The following is a 24,606-nucleotide window of genomic DNA, read 5'->3' as shown; positions in this document are numbered from 1 at the left end:
ATGAGGGCATATTAGAAAGGGCAGCCAAAAGATTTAAAATTGCTCTTTCTGAGAAGTGGGAATTGGCAATGTGAAGGAATGGGGCAAGGGAATACTGTTCTTTATTTTAAAGTTTGTAGAAGTATTTGACGTTTTAATCTGTATACATGTATTACTTCGTTTTAAAAGATGAATAAGTGATAAACAGGAGTTCTTTGGGCAGAGAGATGGAGGGAGGGTGTATCCCAAACAAGGGGAAGGATATAAGCTAAGGCAAATATGCTCTCAGGAGTCATTTTAGTCCCTTTGGATATTTAATCTATTGGATGTTTTCTCCTTCCATAGGGACTGTGAGCTCCTACCAATTACAAAGTCCTTTAGGAACACCAGGCAGCAGGAAATCCTTAATATGTAAGTGCATGAGGCAAAAAATTTGGAACAGTGTGGCATTAAGAAAGATGCATAAATATTCAGGTCATAAAAGAGTTACTTTCTCTACTTTTATTTTTTTTTTAAAGGTTTTATTTATTTATTTGACAGAGAGAGAGAGCACAAGTGGGGGAGCAGGAGAGGGAGAAGCAGGCTCCCTGCTGAAGAGGGAGCCAGATGTGGGGCTTGAACCCAGGACCCCGGGATGTGGGGCTTGGTCCCAGGACCCCAGGATCATGACCCAAGCTGAAGGCATACGCTTAACGAACTGAGCCACCCAGGCACCCCCTCTACTTTTACGATTTAAGAATCCTAAAGGCCTATATAAACGTAATAAGAAAGAATTTTTTTCTTCACACTGTAGCTCCCCAATGGTGTCTGTGTTACACAGTTTGCTGGTTCTTCTAAAATTAATGTAAGGGAGGGATATGGCCCTACCTACCAAGGAACAAAAATGATGAAAACGTGATCATTTAGGATGAGAGGAGTGCGAAAAACAGAATTTTGAGGAAACATTTAAGTCATGAGCAGAGAAGAAGGAGGAATAAGCAAAAGAGAAAGAGATAAGAGAGAGAAAAAACCCAGGAGAAATCAGTGACACACAAGCCAATTAGCAATGTCTAATGTAGCAGAATGTCAATATTAGTAACACACATTTACTTTACAGTTTATAAAGTGTTTTTCATTTATATTGAAGTCAAAGATTTTCACATTTAACCTTCACAAGTAGAATAAGAACCCCCAAAAAGCCATTAAATTTAGCAACTACAGGACTCTAATGACATTATGAATGGCAAAATCAATAAGATAATAGGAATGGAAAACAGATCAAGTGAGTTGATAGAGGCTTAAGAAGTAAAGAAACAGGGGCGCCTGGGTGGCTCAGTTGTTAAGTGTCTGCCTTCAGCTCAGGTCATGATCCCAGAGTCCTGGGATCGAGCCCCGCATTGGGCTCCCTGCTCAGTAGGAAGCCTGCTTCTCCCTCTCCTGTTCCCTCTGCTTGTGTTCCTTCTCTCACTGTGTCACTCTCTGTCAAATAAATTTTTAAAAATCTTAAAAAAAAAAAAAGAAGTAAAGAAACAGGGTGCTAACTCAAGTCATCAAAGAGTTCCTATTTCTTAGGCATTTAGATATTAAAAAGGGGATCCCTAGAAAGTGAGTACATGCACCTTCACTGGAAAGTTAAAAATGAGTTTTCTGTCTTATTAAGTCCTAATAAATTTGTTTCAAAAACATTCAGAGACTATCACATCTCCAAGAAAGAGCCAAAGCAAAAAATTCTGCAGTTGCTTGCATATAATAGCATTCATGGTTCATGGGACTGTGTTACTAGTATCCAAAAGCATATTTTCCAGCAACTTAAAAAAAGTGTCAAAAACTCTAACCAAAGGTTAGCTACTATGGAAATTAAAAAATCACATAATTATTATATAGTAAATATAATAGTAAAATAATAGCTACAATTTATTTCTTTTTATGGGCCAGGCATTATGTTTAACATTTTATATACATTATCTCATTTAGTCTTCCAACTCTGGGGGAAGTCTTGGGCTGGCTATAGAAGGTAGGAAACAGGGAACCAAGTAGGACTCTTAGATTTTCTTCTTGAGCCACTAGATACATCTTGGTGCTGATACAGAGATGGGGACAACAAGGGGAAAATCAGACTCTGGCAGGAAAATTAAGAGTTCAATGATGGTCTTATTAAATTTGAGATGTTTCTTAGAAGTGGTGGGTAGGTGGACACTGAGCCTAGAGCTCAGGAGAAAGGTCAGGGCTAGAGATATAACTTTGTGACTTACCTATATCTAGATGGTATTTAAAACCATGGCACTTAGGGGCACCTGGGTGGCTCAGTCGGTTGGGTGTCTGATTCTTGGTTTTGGCTCAGGTCATGATCTCATTGGTTGTGGGATCGAGCCCTTCACTGGCCTCTGCTCAGTGGGGAGTCTGCTTAAATATTCTCTCCCTCTGCCCCTCCCCCCCCCACTCTCTCTCTCTCAAATAAATAAATAAATCTTAAAAAAAAAAACCACCCATGGGACTGAATATGATCACTTAGGTAGAGAATGTAGACAGGGCAGTGGGTACTATGGAGTACTCAATATTCAAAAGGATTGAAGAAAGGCAGAAGAGCCTGCAAAACAGACTGAGAGAAAGCAGCCAGGAATATAGGAAGAAAAACAGGAAGATGGGATTATAGAAGCCAAGAGAATAAGTTTCAAGAAGGGCACAATTTTATTGAAAATTACTAAGAGGTCAAATAAGATAACAACAGAGAAGTAACCATTGTATTTAACAATACTGAAGTCACTGGTGATTTTGACAAGAACAACTTCAATAAAGTGGCAGAAACGAGCAATGGAAGCTCAATTATAGTGGGCTCAAGATAGAATGGAGGTGACCAAAGGGGAAAGGATGACTACAGGCAAGTTTTTCAAGAAATATTGCTTTGACTTCTGTACAGCAAAGGAAACAATCAACAAAACTAAAAGGCAACCTATAGAATGGGAGAAGATATTTGCAAATGACATATCTGATAAAGGATTAGTATCCAAAATATATAAAGAACTTATAAAACTCAACACCCAAAAACTGAATAATCCAGTTAAAAAATGGGCAGAAGACATGAACAGACATTTTCCAAAGCAGACATACAGAAGGCCAACAGATACATGAAAAGATGTCCCACATCACTCATCATCAGGGAAATGCAAATCAAAACTATAATGAGATATCACCTAACACCTGTTAGAATGGCTTAAATCAAAAACACAAGAAACAAGAGACGTTGGTGAGGATGCAGAGAAAGGAGAACCCTCTTACACTGTTGGTGGGAATGCAAACTGTTGTAGCCACTGTGGAAAACAATATGGAGGTTCCTCAAAAAGTTAAAAATAGAACTACCCTATGATCCAGCAATTGCACTACTAGGTATTTACCCAAAGAATACAAGAATACTAATTCCATGGGATACATGCACCCCGATGTTTACAGCAGCATTATCAACAATAGCCAATCTATGGAGAGAGCCCAAACGTCCATTGACTGATGAATGGATAAAGAAGATGTGGTATATATATACAATGGAATATTACTCAGCCACAAAAAAGAATAAAATCTTGCCATTTGCAATGACACGGATGGAGCTAGAGAGTTTAATGCTTAGTGAAATAAGTCAAGAAAGACAAATACCATATGAGTTCACTCAGATGTGTAATTTAAGAAACAAAACAAACAAGCAAGGGGAGAAAAAGAGAGAGAGGCAAACCAAGTAACAGACTTAACTACAGAGAAAAAACTGATGGTTACCAGAATGGAGGTGGGTAGGGGGATGGGTTAAATAGGTGATGGGGATTAAGGAGTGCACTTGTGATGAGTGCCAGGTGCTATATGGAAGTGCTGAATCACTATATTATACATCTGAAACTAATATTACACTGTCTGTTAACCAAATGGAATTTAAATAAAAACCTAAAAAAAAAGAAATATTGCTTTGAAGGAAAGAACAGAAATGTAATAATTGGTGGGGAATGGGAACATCAAAGGCACTTTTTTTGAGATTGAAGATATTAGAGCATTTTTGTATGCTGATCGAATTGGTCCAGTAAAGAGGGAGAAACTAATAATGCCAGAGAAAGGAGATAATTGCAGAAGCAAAATTCTTGAGAAAAGGAGATGGCACAGGACCCAGAGCAAATATGTAAGAATTGCCCTTTTATAGGAGCAGAGATACTTCACAGATTTTAACAGAATATAAAGCAAACCATATGTGTACAGATATGGGGAGATGAGAAAACTTCATGTCTGACTGCGTCTATCTTCTCTGGTTCAGGATCTGAAAGTAGTGAGTCCACTCCTCTAAATTCCTAGAATCCCTGCCTAGGCCCTCCCAAGTGAGCAGACCTTGTGAACAATAAGGAACCCTCAGAGTAGTAAGGGGAAGCATGCATGCACCATACTCTAGTGTCTCACCCAATAAGGCTTCTCTTAGTGCACTGGTTCTCAAATTGTGGTCTCTGGAACAGCAGTAACAGCATTCCTTAGAAATTTGTTAGAAATACAGATTATCAGGCCCTACTCCAACCTACTGAATTAGAAACTCTGGGGACAGGGCCCAGCAACCTGTTAAATAAGTCGGTAATTTTGAGAAGTTTGAGAACCACTGTCTTTGCAGAATCCTTAGGGTTTCTTAGAAGACTGAAACAGCAATTTCTTAGATACGAAAATGTCAGAAGCAAGAGCTTTTCCTAATGAACCTAAGGATATGACAAATGCTTTAAAAGCACTGGGAGCCAGCTGTGTTAACTTCTTCTCACCTACCTTTGCCTCAAAGGCCAAGCCCAAGTCCACAGCACAATTCCACGAGTATGACAGAAATTACTCCATGAGATTCAGGCCTCAGATGAAACTGACTCACTAAAGAAGGCTAATTTTAAATTTAAAAACATGCACTTTAGAGAAAAATAAGTACATAACAAGATAGAATTGAGGGAGATGTTGCAGAGGGATGCTTGATTTGGAGTCAAACATATTGCTGTTCCATGGGTAGAACCACCACGTGTGATCTTGAATAAAATACTTAACTCTTCTGAGCTCAGTTTTCTCATCTAAAAATATGAAGGTGCCAAAATCTTACCTTGGAAGGGAGTCCGTGACTGCAATCCCTTCTGAGTAAAGAGTCTAGTAGTAGTCCCCAAGTTGCCATGTACTGTATCATGTGACCCTGGTCACAACAGGTTGGACCAGTAGCTTTAGACCAATAGTGCAACATTCCTATACTTCAGAAAGTGTGACTATGTCATGGCAGAGACAGTTTTCTATAATTTTATTCTGTATCCAGAAGTAACCAGAGCTATCTCTGTTTCTTTGCAGTAAACACAAAATTACCTCATAGGGTTGTTATGAGAATTAGGTGAAAAAAATGTCAGTATAATCTGTAACACAGCGACTGGCACATAACACTCAAAAATGCAGCTATTCATTACTAATGAGAGCTCCAAAGCCATTAGTGCCACAGGTGAGATCAAAAAGCCTCAGCACCCAAAACAAAACCCCAAAGTAAATGAGTATAGTTGCAGAGTCATGAAGCCTCACTCTGCAAGGCTTTTAGCTCTGAGGCTATGAAATATATGCTCCAGGAGCTTCAGCCCAGAAGAACTCACTGAACTCCTAACCTGCAGCTTTCTCCTGTATTACTCTGTATGAGTGGAAAGTTTGTTGTTGCTTTCTGGCATGGAGGAAGTACGGAGGAGCTATATATTAGAACTTTTAGAATATGTTACACAGAACTTTTCCAGTATAAGTAAAAGTGGGGCCATGATTGGATTCAGGGTATGGAAGATTCTGAAAACAGGGAGAGGAGTTGAGTATTAGCACTGCAAAACTGGCCTTGGAGTAGTGGAATGATACAGAGAAATGATGACCAAAGAAGATGGCCTTGATGAGGAGAATCTAGAACACAGAGGCCATTCAGGAGGCCACAGGTCTAATTTAATCTAAAAGTTCCCAATGCCTTCAACCAGACCAGTGGTGATGGGAAATTAAAAAGTGTGAACGGACACTGAATTGCATTTTGAAGGTCAAGGCATCAAATGAAGTTGGTGACTGAATGTTGGGAATGAAAGAAAAATGAGTGCTTGACAGTCAGTTTTGTAGAATGAGGAATGGTGGTGCCACTGCCAGAGTTAGGGGAACCTTTTTTGGTTGAAGCCTGAATTCATTTTTGGATTTCTCAAGCTTGAGGTGATTGGGGGATTTTTCAGTGGAAATGGTTATAGGGCAGTGCTGATATGGCTGTGCAGATAAGTGGAAAGTGCCCTATAACCAGATAAATGGTTATAGGGCAGTGCTGATAGGGCAGTGCAGATTAAGTGGAAAGAAGACGAGGCTGAGATCAACAGAGAGGTAAGCTCTGAAGCCATGACATTAAAAAAAAAAAAGTTCTCAGGGGTGTACAGAGGAAGAAGAATAGAAGTCCAAGGCTCAAGTCTTGGAAACCGCCCTATGTCTAAGAGGTGTGTCTAGTAGTAATATAAAAGAGCAAACCCAGGGAAAGCAAGAAAAGTAAGGTTGATAAGTATTTGGAGAGCCAGGCTAGTGCCAGGCAACAGAAACCAAGGGAAGACATTTTCCCTCAGCAAAGACTTCTACGTGGTAACATCTGGAACAGAATACTGATGTCAATAGCAAAGCACAATGCTGTGGAAGCAACACAAGTGAGTTCAGAATACTCTGGGTGGCCTGTGTAGAGCCTATATTTTCCACAGCTAGGCTAAAGTTCATTTAGCAAGACCCATGTAATAACTGATGGCAAGTATTCACTAACACTGTTACAGAGGGCAAACTGGTAGGACAGACATAGCACTTCTCTGAGATTATGGGGACTTACCTAACTCATCCCAGAGTTGCCTGCACTTATCTGTCATGCTTGTTCCCTGCTGCCTCCAGAGTGTGAGTCGTGGGTCAGCCATAAACTGCTCAGTTATCAGCGTCAGCATCCTGGCTCCATTGGAATCCCTCATCCGCAGCATCTCTCGAACCTGACACATAAGGAGGGGCCAGGGGTTGGTGACTGCACATCATAAAAAAGCAGGAGGAGAAGGAAGGGGAGGAGAAGATGAAGTATCTAAGCATAACACACCCAAAGAGCCAAAAAGAGGGCTTCTTGTTCTACAAGCAAGTTCTCTGCATATATCAAGAAAACCTGTTGTACACAATGAGATACCACTTCACATCCACTAGGATGGCTAGAATCAAAAAGTCAGATAATAACAAGTGTTGGTGAGGATACAGAGAAATCAGACCCCTGACACACTGTTGGTGGGAATGTAAAATGATGCAACCACTTTAGAAATCAGTATAGCAGCTCCTCAGATGATTAAATGTAGAATTATATGACCTATCAATTCCAATCCTAGAGACAAATGAAAACACATGTCCACACAGAAACTTCTATGAGAATGTTTATAAAAGCATTATTTATAATAGCCAAAAGGTGGAAATAATCCAAATATCCACTAACAGAGAATGGATAAACAAAAGTGGTATACCCATACAATGGAATATTATTCAATCATAAAAAGGAATTAAGTATGGATACATGTCACAACATGGATGATCCTTGAAAATACGTTAAGTGAAAGAAGTCAGTCACAAAAGACTATATACTATATTATTCCACTCTTAGGAAAGCCCAGAATAGGGAAATCTATAGAGACAGAAAGTAGCTTAGTGGTTGCTTAGGGCTGGCGGAGGGGGAGTGAGGGATAGGGGAAGTGACAGGTAAAGGGTATGGGGTTTCTTTTTAGGGTGATGAAAATGTTCTAAAGTTGACTATGGTAACGGGTACACATATCTGTGAAAAATTAAAAACCACTGAATTGCAAACTTTAAATCGGTGAATCACCTGTCACTAAAGGTGTTAAGAAAAAAAGAAAGAAAACCTGCTGTGAGAGCCCAGAGCTCTAAAATACTACATCTCTTCAAGGCCTCATTTGGCAGCCTTGGGTTCAAAGCAGAGGGATGATGGCTTCCTTACTAAAACCCCCAGCAAAGCTAACTTATTTAGAGTGGAGCAGAAGGAAGAGGACTACCACGGTGAGGTAGTAGGGGTCCCTGGTTGCCAACTGCTCTGGATCAGGTCTGCTCTGATCAGCCCTCCCATTAATTTTCAAGTATTTAGTATGGATAGGTCAAGTGAATGAAGCCAGAAGTGTTGTGAGCCCAGTTTACTTAAAGAAAAAAAATACTTTCATATCTTACCTTGGCAAACATTGAATTGAGTTGCTTCCCAGAGCCATAGTAACCACCCTGGGAGAGAAAGAGCTTCACTTGTTCTTTCACCTGTTCTTCATCCAAATGCCAACAGTTCTCATCATCAATGCTGGCCCCAGCTGTGGGGTCAGGGGCACCTATGAGGAATGGGAATGGTGAAATGAATCCCCTGAATTCATATGCCCCACATTTGGCAGGAGGGGTACTCTGTGAGTATATTAAAAAATGGATGGCTTATTCTGCCTTATTCTGGGCTTTTGTCAACTGTGTGGTCCTAAATAAATGTAAGAGGGCTAATGCTAGTTTCATACTCACTTATGTCTCAGTCTTATCCCCTTTTAAGGTCTACAAATACCATTCTAGGGGGAAAAAATCCCAGAAGGAAATGCACAAACACGAAAACAGTGATGTATTTTTTTTCCTAGGAGGGTGACATTTATTTTTTTTTTCCTTCTTTTTGCCTTCCTATGAAGTTCAAATAGACCGTAAAGTACAGGTTTAAAAACTCTGTTTTTAAAGTTCATTATGCAATTGTAGCTTCTGAGCGGAGTCAACACTTCTAAATCTCTAGAAACTTGTCCCTTAAAGCAAAGGCAGAGTTGCACACAAGGTGAAAAATTTCATAAATTTATACTCAAAATATCTTTCATATCTGGACTCACCGCACCACCTTCAAACAGTTTTGGTTATTTACACATCCCTCTCCCCTCATGCCCTGTTAGCTGCTTGCTCACAGCTGAATCACCCACAGCACAGTGCTGGTAATGTGACAGGCACCTAGGGAATATTTATGGAATGAAAACTGAATCTTCTCTCACTTTCTCAAAGACAGAGTCCTGTGTTAGGTTTTTAGATACCTGCCTCCAAGTGATAAAAGGCTGTAAGTCAAATGCTCTACAGGTGTGGTCATGCAATAGATTATAAATTCATGTCATGTTTAATCAGTCAATCTACTTTTTCTCTTGTCTTCCTGTATCAAAGTCCTGTTTAAATGAAATCTAGGTCTACCCAGAAAAGCTATTCTTTTGCTAAGCTTTTTTAGTGCATCTTATTGTCCATGAAATCAACAGGGTTCACACATTCAGTTATTCTACAAGTATCAATTAATACATATGACTGTCCAGTTTATGGTTACTATATGCTACTTTTCTTCGAATGTATTATTCTAGACACAGCTCTTTTTTTTTTTTAAGATTTTATTTATTTATTTGACAGAGAGACAGCGAGAGAGGGAATACAAGCTGCGGGAGTGGGAGAGGGAGGAGTAGGCTTCCAGCTGAGCAGGGAGCCCGATGCAGGGCTCGATCCCAGGACCCTGTGATCATGACCCAAGCCGAAGGCAGACGTTTAACGACTAAGCTACCCAGGTGCCCCTAGACACAGTTTTGTCTTCCCCACTCAGAAGTCTTCAGTGATGCACCATTTTTATTATATTAAGTCCAAATGCCTTAGCTTGGCATTCAAGGCTCTCCATGCTCAGGCCTTATCTTTCATTTCTAGCCTTGTCTACCCTATATTTATACTATGTTTCAGCTAGAAACTTAGTGTTCTCAGAAATCAACCACATTTCCTTATGACTTTACTTCTGCTTTTTCCTTTATTTCTCTCCCTCTCCTGCAACCCGTTCTTCGGCCAAACAAATGATACTTCTTATTGTCAGTATTGCCTTAGCTCTAGAGTCAGGGCTGCAATGAGCAATGGAAACCATAAAATAAGCATACATAAAAGCCAACACTGGCATGCTTCATGTACTGCTTAATTCACTTGGCAGGGGAGGCTCTTTTTACCCCCTCACTAAATTAGCCATATAACCCATTGCCACCTGTCAAAAGTTATGTGCATTCTATGCTCAAATATATATAAAAGGAGTAATACTCTTAGCACTTTATTATTACTTTTCTTAAAGACCTGTTGCGGGCGCCTGGGTGGCTCAGTTGGTTAAGCGACTGCCTTCGGCTCAGGTCATGATCCTGGAGTCCCTGGATCGAGTCCCGCATCGGGCTCCCTGCTCGGCGGGGAGTCTGCTTCTCCTCTGACCCTCCCCCCTCTCATGTGCTTTCTCTCTCATTCTCTCTCTGTCAAATAAATAAAAAAAAAAAAAAAAAAAAGACCTGTTGCATTTTGTTCTACAACAGAACTGTGCATTTTTCATACATTCCCAAAATTGAAGTTTTTAAAGAGTAAGTGTTCAGTTTTGTACCTCACAGTGCCTTGCTCATTATAGCACTGAGTTAATATTTATAGAATAAACAAATGGATGTCTCACTGACCATCCAGATTTAAGCTCCAGTTGGGCAAATAATATATCCTATACTTCTTTTGTATCCCTAAAGTGCAAAGCAGAACAAATATACTCCTTATCCTTAAATATTTGTTAATAAGAGCCATATTTTTAGTGCTTCCTACATGCCAAAGTCTAAGCACTTTTTATACATATCCTCACTAAAACATACTCTCCTTGAGGGCATAACCTGTTTCATTTGCTGGTTTATTTGCAACATATAGAACAGTACTTGGCACACAGTAGGTGCTCAATGATTATTTGGTAAGTAAATTCCAATGAACTCTTATAACTCTATAAGGTAGTATTATTATTTTAATTTTAAAAGGAAAAACTAAAGCTTATACAGGTAAGTAATATAACAGATGGAAAGTATATGAACCAGTATCTATATGCTGGTCTCTCTTCAAAGTCTGTTTTTCACTACAACACTAAACTTCAGCCTCTAGCCTCATAGGCCTGAGGATGGAGAGCCATAAGCTTGTTTCACACCATAAAGCTGGATGGTGTGTATGAAGATAGTCAAATCCTTTCTTCGCCTATTCCACTATATAGAATATAGGATTAGTCAGAATAAGGCATTTTCCCCTTAGTGAGGATGACAGAGTTCTCACCAGTACAGTGATTCTCAAATGTTAATATACAGAATAATCACCAAGGGTTTGTATTAAAAATGCAGATTATAGAGTCTCACCTCTAATGATTCTAGTTTTCAGTAGCTCTATAAAGACAGAACTGAGATAAAATGAGATATGCTAGGCATAAACCAAGGACTGGGCCTTTGAGTACCTTGCTGCCAAGGATGGGGATGAGGGAAGAACAGAAATGGTGCTCCAAAAACAAGCAGAGATGATGTGAATACCAATTCTGACTCTTGCGTGGTTTAATTAGGATATGAAAAAGCAGGAACAGGACCCAATATCCCGTGGGTGATGGCCTTAATTAACTGGCTGGAAGTGTGGAGTGATAACTCCTTATAAAAGTTCAAAGGGGTATGGAGAAAACTGGAGAATCTTTTAGGCCCAGGTGGTGGTAGTGGCAGCAGCTCTGGAAGAAATAAGGCACAGTTTATAAATACGCAGTGTACAGACTATAGAAAACTGCTGGGACAGGGCTCGGATAAGGCAAAGCCTCGAGAGTTACTAACAGTAAAATTTCAACTAGAACTTCAGAAGGATTTGTTTATTTGATAGGAAAAAAAGGAAGGTAAACTATGTAAATGTTTGCTATCTACAATGAACCCAGGAGATGAGAAAGAGAGCTACCAAAATGGATGGTTGCAGCAAAAAAGGGAGTGAGTCAATATTTGAGGCATCCAGGTAACACTACTATAAGGAGTTGGTGTAACTGTTGAAGGAATTAAAGTCATCTAGGAGAGCATGAGTTGGCAAGAGGCCCCAAGGAGGATTTTCTAAGACATTTTCATTTACTCAACCAGTATTAATTGAGAGCCTACTATGTGTCAGGACCTGTGCCAAATACTGGATGTATGATGGTAAACAAAGCGGATATAGTTCTTACCCTTGTGGAGCTGATAGACTAGTTGGGGAAAGGGACGTTAAACAAATAATTACACATGTACATATTTGTGTGCAAAGAAAGACAAAGTTTTCCCTGAGAAGGTGGCATTTCAGTGAACACCCAAGGAATGAATTAGGAGTTAGCCTAGCAAAGACTGGAGAAAATACTGTGTGTATTTTTTGCTCAAAGAAGCATAAAGTCATAAATCATTGTGGTGATTGAGTATAGTCATAATAAGGGGGAGAGGATAGGAAGAGTATTTCAAGAAGAGGGAAAATCACATGAAAATGTAAGCAAAAGCCACATGATTCAAGGTTTTACAGGCCATATGAAATCTGGACTTTATCCATAACAAAATCTGTAGTTATAGAAAAGTTAGTCTGGATAGCTGTGTGGAGAATGGAATAAAAGGGAGCAATAGTGGAAAAGGTATCTAGGTGGGAGATTATGGTAGCTTGATTTAGGGTGATGGCAGTATCAATAGAGAGAAATGGAAAATGATGAAATATACTTTGGAGGTAAAATTAACAGGTCTTGCAATGAAATGTGTATGGATCATAAGTGAAAAGTATTAGGGATGACTATAAGATTTCTATCATGATCCAGTGGCTAAATGGTGGTGCTATTTATTGAGCAAGTTTGGGGAGGGAGGTAAATTCACATTTGGATATGTTGATCTGGGGATGTCTCTGTGATATGGAATAGTCAGTTGGATATAGGAGAAGTAATCTGTGAGTTATAGTACATAGATGACGCTTCAAGTCAAGGATGTAGCTGAGATTGCCTACAGAGATCAGAATAAGAAGAGGAGAAAACTTAAGATTAATCTGTAAGAAATGTCAAGATTAAAGGTCAGATAGTAGAGGAGGGTAGAGCATGTAGGAATGAATGAACAAGAACACAGATAATTTCAATTAGATAAACTAGGTCTGTAGTTCACAACCAGCCTCTCCAGCTGTCCACTAACTCCCAGGCAAAATCTTTTAAAAAAATCCTTTGGTTAAAAAAAAAAGCTAAAAATGTTTCTATATACGTTCATGTTAGTCTTTTCATAAAAAGGGGTGAGTATGACACTAATTACCCTCAGTAGTGGTAAAGTGGACCCAGTCAGTGTAAGTGACACTTTAATGTTATAGTGTGAAATTTTCCACAGGATTGTAAAAGAAATGGTAACAAGTGAAGATAAAATAGAAAGGATGTCTTTTATAAATAATTATGAAACAAACCATCATGTGGATTGAGGCTCCAAGTTAGCATTGAGGCTGTAACAATGAGCCCTGTCCTGAGGGAACTAGTAAGTCTATGGAATCAATTTTTCTTTCATTGTTAAATATCCTTTTTTAAATTATAAAAATAATACATGCTTATTATATAAAATACACTAAAGCATAAAGAAAATAAAATCCACCTATAATGTTACCAGCCATAGATTACTATTGTTAATATTATGGTGTATTTCCTTCCAGTCTCTATGTACACATGTATGTATATAAACATACACACATTGCTTTTAAAATTAAATTAATATTTTAAAATTGAAATATAAATTATGAAGAGTATACAAATCTTGCATGTACAGCTTGATGAATTATCACATAGTAATTTTAACAGTGTAACTATCATCAAAGTCAAGAAATAGAATACTACCAGCATCCCATAAGCCCCTTCACAAACACTATCTCCTTTCCTCTTCCCCCAAATTAATCACTATCCTAACTTCTAACACCAGGGACTTGTGTTTGAACTTTACATAAGTAGAATCATACAAGAGTTATTTCTTTTGTGTCTGGCTCCATTCACTCAACATCATGTTTGTAAGATTCACCCATATTTTGGGGTTTAGCAATAGTACTTAATTTATTTTCATTGATGTACAGTATTCCATTATATGAATGTATCTATTTATTTAGTCACTCTACTGTTGATGGACATTTGGATTGTTTCTATTTAAGCTGTTGCAAATTATGCTCCTCATTTCCACTGAGTAGACATCTAAAAGAATTTCTGGGTCACAGGGTATGCATATGCTCAACTTTAGTTAGATGATGCTAAACAGTTTTTCAAAGTGACTGCCACAATTTGTAGCTGCAATATATTAGTTCCCACATGCAATATATTAGTTCCAGTTGCTCAATATCCTCACCAATAGTCGCTACTGATAGTTTCAAAAATTTAGCCATTCTGGTGGGTATATAATGGTATCTCATTCTGGTTTTAATTTGCATTTCCCTGATTACTACTTAAAGTACCTTTTAATATGTTTATTAACCATTTGAATATCCTTTCTGTGCCTTTCTGTGTCTCTTGTCCATTTTACTATTTGTAGGGGTTATTTATTGTATTAGGATATAAACTCTTTGTCAGTTATACATACTGTAAATACCTTCTCCCCTACTTGCCTTTTTAGTCTCTTAGGTGCCTTTTGATAAAAAGGAGCTTAAAATTTTAATGTAGTCCCATTTTCAAATTTTTTCCTACTTAAGAAAAATTTTTCCTACCCCAAGGACATGAAGATATTTTCTCATGTTATCTCATACACTTTATTGTTTTACTTTTCACATTTATATCTGCAATCCATCTATTATTGATTTTTTCTATATGGCATGAGATAGGAATGGAGTTTTGCTTTTCCCCAACCCCCTACATGAATATCTAATTGATCCAGCTCCATTTATTTATTCTTTTTCCACTGCTGAGCATTAAGTGGAATCCTTTCACTTTGGGAACCATATGCTTTTGTTCTAGAAAATTTTCTTATTATATTCAATTATTTCATTGACGAATTCCTTACCTCTGTTTTCTATTTCTGAAACCCCTATTATTCAAATTAAAATTCCTAGGACTTGTTCTCTTAATTTTTGACAAGTTTTTTTCTCCTATTTTTCATCTGTCTTTTTGCTCTACTCTACAGGAACTTTCCTTACCCTTATTTTCCATCACTTAGTTTTCAAAAGTTTTGCCATTATATTTGTAATTTCATTAGTTCTTCCTGTTGTGTGAATTTGTTTTTACAGCATCCAGTTCTTATTTCATGGTTGTAATATCTTCTTTTAATCTAATGATAATGTTATTAATAATTTCTCAAGGTTTTCTTCTCTCTGGATAGTTCCTATTTCCCCCAAATTGCCTTTCTACATTTGTTAACTTTGGTCTATATCTTCCACAATATTCAACGTTGTTGACTATTCACTTCTTGAAACAACTCAGTTGTTCACTCAGTTCTATACTGACTTTGATAATTGCTAGCTATCTTTTTCTCATTTCTCATTCTACTTTGCTCATTCCTACAATGGCTGCCGTTTTCATCACTTGTATATGCATAGCTGTGTTCATTCAATAAACCCTTATTAATTTCCAGGTACCATGCTAGGTGACAGAGACTCAGAAATTAGTAAAACATGGTTCCTGACCCTACTTCTCAAATTATCTTACGTTTCTCAAGGTATCCAATATCCCTTCATGGGTAAGCAGCAACTGAATCCCTTGACCAGGATGCTATACCAGAGGATTTCAGGGTATGTAGTTACCAAATCAAATCACAGAGCATGGAGCAGTGATAGATGTAGAAAAACAGTCTACCAAAGGGGACAAGACAAAATCTAGGTTTTACTTCCTAGGTTAAAACCACAGAAGAGAAAAAAAGGGGTTTCAAAGAAGTGAGGAGCACAGCAATGCCTGGATCCATTCTTGGGATTAAAAGCAGGCAGTTACCAGTTTTAGAAATCTTATTCCTGCTTTTTAAGTCTGTTTTGGTGAGGAAGAGGGTTTGGGAAAGGGGATAAGGAAGATGGCCTAAGTGTTTAAAGATTTAGCAGGAAAAAGAAATATGACTTCAAGTATCTCTATGATAATAACTCGAAAATTCCGACTTTTGTCCTCAGTTCCAGATCCATATATCCAACTATCCATCAGAAATCTTTTCCTAAATGTTCTACAAGCACCTCCAACTTATACTGAATTCATCTTCCTCCTAAATTTATTCTTCCTCTTATGTTCCCTCAGTGATCAAATTCATCAGTACCATCCTAGTTAGACATTCTAGAATTCAGTTTTCTCCCATCTTTCTCTTCTTCCTTTTCTTTACTCCCCACATATCCTATACACCTGGATGTTGAATCCAGTCCATGTTACCTCTAAGATATCTCCATTCTCTGTCCCCCTTTTCTCAGTATCATTGCTGATATCAACATTGATTACTAGAAATAGATTGGAAAGGCCTTGTGGAATACTAGGGAAGCTGGGTATAGAAAGCTAATATTAGTATGGACTAAACACAGGTTCAGAAGTAGTAGTTCCTGGGGAAGGTTGAGAATCACATCTCAAGTTCAATGTGGCAACTTAAGCCTAATTTCAGATAAATACATAATAGGATACTGATATGGGAGGTTCAAAGAAAGATAAAAATTGCTTTAGCACAGTGGTAAAGAGGGAAGGGGGCTGTTTTGGTGACAGCAGTGGTTCGAACAAGACAGGTGTAATACACGTCCTTAACCAAGGTGGTCACTAAAAGAAAAGGCAAGAGAGCTTGGAAATTCTGAGAAAGAGCTAATTCTGAGAAATTCTGAGAAAGAGCTAATGGGAATAAAGCATGAGAACAGATCATAACCTAGCTATTGAGGTACAAAGCAGTACTTCTCTTTGGTGCTACAGACATTGGGATGAGGCAGAACTCAGGTCTCTAAGAGCTCTAGACTTAAGGAGGCCAGAGAAGTAGAACAGCTTCCCTATGTGGGATAAGAGATATGTGAAGCTACTCTTTTAAGAGTATCACTCAAATAGAGAGAGCTCAGTTATTATGTAAACACCACAACTTTCTGTATAAAGCAAAAGAAGATTATTTCTGCTAGTTAGCAAGAGTTCTTGGAAGCTTGTCTGTTTATCTTTGTTTCTGAGGAGTGGTAAGGTTGTGTGTAGGACCTGATAAGTTCTATTGGACAACTGGGAAAGGCAGACCCTCTGGCACATGGACCACAGTATTATACAGGCCATCCACCTGGTCTCATTGCCTCTTTTATGCTGGCACCAAAATTATCTTCTAAAAATAAAGAGGTAGTATAGAGAAGCATAAAAACCTTGAGTTCTGAAGTCAGGTGAGCCTGGGTTATAAATAATTTCCTTATTTATAAAATGGAAGTGGTTAAAACACCTACTTCACAGACTAGTTTTGAAAGCTAAATGAATTAACATACACAGAGTCCCTTCAGTGGTGCCTGGAACATAGTAGGATCTAACAAACAAAATGCCTTCTCAAAATTCTTCAGTAGTTTCCTATGATAAAGTCTTTACAACCTGGCTTCATTATAAAAACAAGCATTTGTTTCAAATTTAGCTGTCTTTTCTACTAGATTTTAAGCTACTTGAAGGCAGGAACCATGTCTGTTTTATGCCTTCAACAATCAGCACTATTGCTTGCACAGAGCAGGTACTCAATATATACTCGTTGAATGAGTAAGTGAACATAGTATCTTTCTCCATCCATGCAACCCTCCCATTATATATAGCTCATAATCACAATGCTAACAGATGCTCTTTAGAATAACCCTGATGTTATGTGGGATCCTAAAATGTTAAGGAAATTCTCATATCCATCTAATTTCACTGAATGACACAAATTATTTTAGGCGTTCTCTCACTCCTGAATATTCCAGGCTCCTGGGGACAGGGATTGTATGGACAAATAAAGTCCATAAACTAGACCAATATATAACTCTAACATTCTGTCCTTTTTTGCCAAAACTTTTATATGGTAGACAACTGGACTGCTTTAAGAAACTAGGAGTTAAATAGTTGTTTGGATATAATGAATTCATTAAGGTTTAAGTGATTACAACTGCAAAAATATTCCAAAAAAATTTTCAACCTCTAAATATGCAATAAAGCAACAAGGTAGGTTTTTAGCAACAAAAATGTTGTATAATTACCATTCACTTGGTTGATTTCAGAGTTGGAGGACAGAATCTCATCTGCCAGTTTCTGTGCAGTAGGAAGAACTTCAGTGTGGTGTGCTGTGATTAAATATTGAATAAACTTTTGTAGCTGGTCCCTATTCATCTGGAAAAGGGTTTCTGAGATAGGAAGACGCAATTTGACTTGGTCTGGTTTACGGATCCTGTAGAGTGAGAGTGCTACCACATGAGCACAGTAGAATATGTCTTTGTTCCCACAGCCACATGTCACTGAAGTGATTTTGCATCGATCAAAACTGATTGCAACTTTGTAGGTCACTGCTGGTTCTGAAGTAGTAGCTGCCTCAGTTACTGTGCCACTGAGATGGAAGCCTAAGGAAACAAAGAAAGTGTGTTTAGAGATTCTGTAGTAAGAAACTTGAAGATTTTCATTTTGCATTTCAATTAATCAATTCAGAAACTTTTTGCTGAGTATCTCCTATCTATGTGGTAGGCTCTGCCATAATACAAAGGTCAATGAAACTCAGGGATAGCTCTTAAGGAATACAATATCTAGAAAAAGAGTCCTTATCTGGAGTCCACAAACCTCCTGAACTAATTATGAAAACTTTTGTTTGAACGTATGTACTTTTGCTGAGGGCAGGGTATGGTTCAATGGTGGAAATTGAAATTTCATTATAGTCTCAAAAGGTTAACAAGGAACCCCAAATAAGTTAAGAAACTCTGAGGTAGATTTTAAGCTATTTGGGGGCAAAGACAAGTCTATAAATAACATCAGTACAATCTAGATTAAGGTGAGTGCTATAAATGCAGAGAAACCAAAAGAATGCCATGAAAAGGACAGGAGAAAGAACAAGGAGACTATGGACGACATTTCTTCCTCAAAACATAGAATTCCAAAATGGTGGCCATGTGGAATAAGTAAAGGCAAGAAACCTCATAAAATATGGAAAGCACAGCTTGGTGCAGTGAGATTAGCAGTGTTACACCTCTACTTACTAGCACATACCACTGATAATTTTGAAATGTAGGGAGAATAATTCAGTCATTCAAGCCAAAGTTTAATGAGACCTTAAGTATCAGACTGCTAGGCCTAGGAATATTAACAGAAAAAGGAGAAGAATATCAAATATTTGTAAAGCACCTATCATGTAGCAGAACTGTAATTGGTGCTTTTGATAATTTATCACAACATGATGACCATTATTTTCCTTATTTTAAACATTTTTTCTTTTCAAATTTTTATTTAAATTCTATTTAGTTAACATACAGTGCAATACTGGTTTCAGGAGTAGAATTTACAAACAACACCCAGTGCCCTCCTTAATACCCATCACCCACCTGCCTCCCTCCATCAACCCTCACTTTGTTCTCTATCATTAAGTGTCTCTTATGGTTTGTCTCCTTCTCTTTCTTTTCCCCCTCCCCTTCCCATATGCTCATCTGTTTTGTTTCTTAAATTCCACATATGAGATAAATCATACAGTATTTGTCTTTCTCTGACTTATTTCGCTTAGCATAATACGCTCTAGCTCCATCCATGTAGTTCCAATGATTTCATTCTTTCTGATAGCTGAGTAATATTCCCTCATATATATATTATACACACACACACACACCGCATCCTCCTTATCCATTCATCAGCCGATGGACATGTGGACTCTACACAGTTTGTCTATTGTCGATAATGCTGCTATAAACATTGGGGTGCACGTACCACTTTGAATCTGTATTTTTGTATCCTTTGGATAAATACGTAGTAGTGCAATTGCTGAGTTGTAGGGTAGTTTTACTTTTAACTTTTTGAGGAACCTCCATACTGTTTTCCAGAATGGGTGCACCAGTTTGCATTTCCACCAACAGTGCAAGAGGGCTCCCTTTTCTCCCCATCCTCACCAACACCTGTTGTTTCTTGCATTAATTTGAGCCATTCTGACTGGTGTGAGGTGGTATCTTATTGTGCTTTTCATTTGTATTTCCCTAATGATGAGTGATGTTGAGCATTTTTTCATGTGTCTGTTAGCCATCTGTATGTCATCTTTGGAGAAATGTCTATTCATATCTTTTGCCCATTTCTTAACTAGATTATTTGTTTTTTGGATGTTGAGTTTGATAAGTTCTTTATAGATTTTGGATACTAACCCTTTATCAGATACATCATTTGCAAATATCTTCTCCTATTCTGTAGGCTGCCTTTTAGTTTTATTGATTGTTTTCTTTGCTATACAGAAGCTTTTTATTTTGATTTAGTCCCAATAGTTCATTTTTGCTTTTGTTTGTATTGCCTCCAGAGATGTGTCTAGTAAGAAATTGCTATGGCCGTGGTCAAAGAGGTTGCTGCCTGTGTTCTCCTCTAGGATTTTGATGGTTTCCTGTCTCACATTTGGGTCTTTTCATTCATTTTGAATTTATTTCTGTGTATGGTGTAGGAAAGTGGTCCAGTTTCATTCTTCTGCATATTGCTGTCCTGTTTTCCCAACACAATTTGAAGAAACTGTCTTTTTTTTCCCAACACAATTTGAAGAGACTGTCTTTCCTACTTTGTTGACGATTAGTTACCATATAGTTGTGGGCCCATTTCTGGATTTTCTTTTTTGTTCCATTGTCTGTTTTTGTGCCAGTACCATACTGTTTTGAGGATTACAGCTTTGTAATATCACTTGAAGTCTAGCAGCGTGATGCTTTCAGATTTGCTTTTGTTTTTCAAGATTGCTTAGCTATTCAGGGTCTTTTGTGGTTCCATACAAATTGTAGGATTGTCTGTTCTAGCTCTGTGAAAAATGCTGCTGGTATTTTGATAGCTATTGCATTAAATGTATGATTGCTTTGGGTGGTATACATTTTAACAAAATTTTTTCTTCTAATCCATGAGCATGGAATGTCTTCCCATTTCTTTGTGTCATCTTCAGTTTCTTTCATAAGTGTTCTATAGTTTTCAGAGTACAGGTCTTTCACCTCTTTGGTTAGGTCTATTCTTTGGTATCTTATTATTTTTGGTGCAATTGTAAATGGGATTGTTTTCTGTTTTTTAAGATTTTATTTATTCGTTTTTGAGAGGGAGAGAGAGGGGGAGAGAGAGAGGGAGAGAGAACAAGTGGGGGGAGGGGCAGAGGGAGAAGTAGACTCCCCACAGAGCAGGGAGCCCAATGTGGGACTTGATCTCAGGACCCTGAGATCATGACCTGAGCTGAAGGCAGACGCCTAACCGAATGAGCCACCCAGGCACCCTGGGATTGTTTTCTTAATTTCTCTTTCTGCTGCTTCCTTATTGGTGTACACAAATGCAACAGATTTCTGTACACTGCTTTTGTATCCTGCAACTCTACTGAATCTGTTTATCAGTTCCAGAAGTTTTGGGGGGGAGTCTTTCAGGTTTTCTATATAAAGAGTATCATGTCATCTGCAAATAGTGAATGTTTCACCTCCTCCTTACTGATTTGGATGTCTCTGATTTCTTTTTATTCTCTGATTGCTCTGGCTAGGACTTCCAGTATGATGTTGGATAGAAATGGTGAGAGTGAACATCCCTGTCTTGTTCCTGACCTTACGGGAAAGGCTCTCAGTTTTCCCCACTGAGGATAATGTTAGCTATGGGTTTTCCATATATTGAGCTATTTATTATGTTGAGATATGTTCCCTCTAAACTAACTTTGTTGAGGGCATTTTCATGAATGGATGTTGTACTTTGTCATATGCTATTGAAATGATCATATGGTTTCTAGTCTTTCTCTTGTTGATGTGATGTATCATGTTGACTGATTTGTGAATATTGAACCATCCTTGCAACCCTGGAGGAAATCCCACTGGATTGTGGTGAATGATGTTTTTAATGTATTGTTGGATTTGGTTTGCTAGTATTTTGTTGAGGATTTTTGCATCTATGTTCATCAGGAATATTGCCCTGTAGTTCTCTCTTCTAGTGGTGTCTGTATCAGGTTTTGGTATCAGGATAATGCTGGCCTCTCAGAATAAATTTGAAAGCTTTCCTTCCTTTTCTATTTTTCGGAATAGTTTGAGAAGAAAAGGCATTAGCTCTTCTTTAAATGTTTTGTTGTTGTTGTTTAAAAAGATTTTATTTATTTATTTTGAGAGACAGAGAGAGAGAGAGAGAGTGCATGAGTGAGGGGGAGGAAGAAGCAGAATCCCCACTGAGCAGGAAGCCCGATGTGGGGCTTGATCCCAGGACCCCAGGATCAGGACCTGAGCTGAAGGCAGATGCTTAACTGACTGAGCCACCCAGGCCCCCCTTAAATGTTTGCAAGAACTTGTCTGTGAAGCCATCTGGTTCTGGACTTTGGTTTGTTGGGAGTTTTTGGATTACTGATTCAATTTCTTTGCTTGTAATCAGTCTGTTCAAATTTTCTATTTCTTCCTGTTTCACTTTTGTTAGATTATATGTTTCTGGAATTTATCCGTTTCTTCCAGGTTGTCCAATTTGTTGGCATGTAGTTTTTCATAATACTCTCTTACAAGTTTATTTCCATGGTGTTTGTTGTTATTTCTCCTCTCTCATTTGTGCTTTTATTTATTTGGGTCCTTTCTCTTTTTTTCTTGATAAGTCTGGCTAGAGGTTTGTCAATTTTTTTTCAATTTTATTTTATTATATTATGTTAATCACCATACATCATTAGTTTTTGATGTAGTGTTCCATGATTCATTGTTTGCGTATAACACCCAGTGCTCTATTCAACACGTGCCCTCTTTAATACCCATCACCAGGCTAACCCATCCCCCCCCTCCCCTCTAGAACCCTCAGTTTGTTTCTCAGAGTCCATAGTCTCTAATGGTTCATCTCCCCCTCCGATTCCCCCCCTTCATTTTTCCCTTCCTACTATCTTTTTTTCTTTTAACATATAATGTATTATTTGTTTCAGAGGTACAGGTCTGTGATTCACCAGTCTTACACAATTCACAGCGCTCACCATAGCACATACCCTCCCCAATGTCTATCACCCAGCCACCCCATCCCTCCCACCCCCCACCACTCCAGCAACCCTCAGGTTGTTTCCTGAGATTAAGAATTCCTCATATCGGGCGCCTGGGTGGCTCAGTTGGTTAAGCCACTGCCTTCAGCTCAGGTCATGATCCTGGAGTCCTGGGATCGAGTCCCGCATCGGGCTCCCTGCTCACCAGGGAGCCTGCTTCGCCCTCTGACCCTCCCCCCTCTCATGCTCTCTCTCTCTATCTCATTCTCTCTCTCAAATAAATAAATAAAGTCTTTAAAAAAAAAAAAGAATTCCTCATATCAGTGAGATCATATGATACATGTCTTTCTCTGTTTGACTTATTTCGCTTAGCATAATACTCTCTAGTTCCATCCATGGTGTTGCAAATGGCAAGATTTCGGGTTTTTTGATGGCTGCATAATATTCCATTGTATGTATATACCACATCTTCTTTATCCATTCATCTCTTGATGGACATCTTGCCTCTTTCCATAGTTTGGCTATTGTGGACTTGCTGCTATAAACACTGGGGTGCACGTACCCCTCTGGATAACAATTTTATTGATTTTTTTCACAGAACCAGCTCCTGGTTTCATTGATCTGTTCTATTGTTTTTTAGTTTCTATATCATTTATTTCTGCTCTAATCTTTATTATTTCCTTTCTTTGGCTCGTTTTAGGTTTCATTTGTTCTTTTTTTAGCTCCTTTCAGTGTAAGGTTAGGTTCTTTATTTGAGGTTTTTCTTGCTTCTTGAGGTAGGCCTGTATTGCTATACACTTCCCTCTGAGAACTGCTTTTGCTGCATCCCAAAGATTTTGAACTGTTGTGTTTTCATTTTCATTTGTTTCCATGTACTTTTTAATTGCTTCTCTTATTTCCTGGTTGACCTATTCATTGTTCAGCAGCATGTTATTTGTGGTCTTTCCAGATTTTTTCTTGTGGTTGACTTCTAGTTTCATAGCATTGTGGTCAGAAAAGATGCATGGTATGACTTTGATCCTTTTGAATTTGCTGAAGCTTGTTTTGTGGCCTAATATGTCATCTATTGTGGAGGATGTTCCATGTGCACTTGAAAAGAATGTGTATTCTGCTGTTTGGGGCTGGAATGTTCTGAATATTCTGTTAAATCCATCTGGTTCACTGTGTCATTCAAAGCCATTGTTTCCGTGTTGATTTTCTGTTTAGATGATCCATCCATTGGTGTAAGTGGGGTGTTAAAGTCTTCTACTGCTATGGTATTATTATCCATTAGTTTCTTTATGTTTGTTCTTAACTGTTTTGTGTATTTGGGTGCTCCCATATTGGGTCCAAAATATTTACAATTGTTATATCTTCTTGTTGGACTGCCCCTTTATTATGATACAGTGTTCTTCTTGCCTCTTATTACAGTCTTTGTTTTAAAGTCTATTTCATCCGATAGAAGTACTGCCACTCTGGCTTTCTTTTGACATCCATTTGCATGATAGATGTTCCTCCATCTCCTCACTTTCAATCTGCACCTGTTTTTTGGTCTAAAATGAGCCTCTTATAGGCAGTGTATAGATGGGTCTTGTTTTTTCATCCATTCTGTCACCCTCTGTCTTTTGATTGGAGCATTTAGTCCATTTACATTCAAAGTAATTACTGATTGGGATGCCTGGGTGGCTCAGTAGGTTAAGCGTCCAACTCTTGATCTCAGCTCAGGTCTTGGTCTTGGGGTATGAGTTTGGGCCCTCCATTAGGCTCCATGCTAGGCTTGGAGCCTACTTAAAAAAATAAAGTCATTATT

At 38.3% G+C, this 24,606-nt stretch overlaps 1 protein-coding gene across 4 annotated transcripts in view; it reads right to left on the bottom strand.

The window, feature by feature from the left end:
• The window catches only part of ZSWIM5 (zinc finger SWIM-type containing 5), a 205,664-nt gene that overhangs the window by 51,891 nt on the left and 129,167 nt on the right, over positions 1 to 24,606 (bottom strand). For all 4 annotated transcript variants that reach the window (XM_032430275.1, XM_032430292.1, XM_032430294.1 and 1 more), the window contains 3 exons: positions 17,908 to 18,264; positions 8,173 to 8,321; positions 6,800 to 6,950 (listed from right to left, as the gene is read on the bottom strand). In XM_032430275.1, the coding sequence (XP_032286166.1) occupies positions 6,800 to 6,950; positions 8,173 to 8,321; positions 17,908 to 18,264 (657 nt within the window). The remainder of the gene's footprint in view (positions 1 to 6,799; positions 6,951 to 8,172; positions 8,322 to 17,907; positions 18,265 to 24,606) is intronic.

The sequence above is a fragment of the Phoca vitulina genome, unplaced genomic scaffold (assembly GCF_004348235.1).
Source record: "Phoca vitulina isolate PV1807 unplaced genomic scaffold, GSC_HSeal_1.0 scaffold2, whole genome shotgun sequence".
Lineage (NCBI taxonomy): Eukaryota > Metazoa > Chordata > Mammalia > Carnivora > Phocidae > Phoca > Phoca vitulina.
Note: the sequence above shows the minus strand (reverse complement) of the source record. Positions and strands in the feature narration are given on the sequence as shown.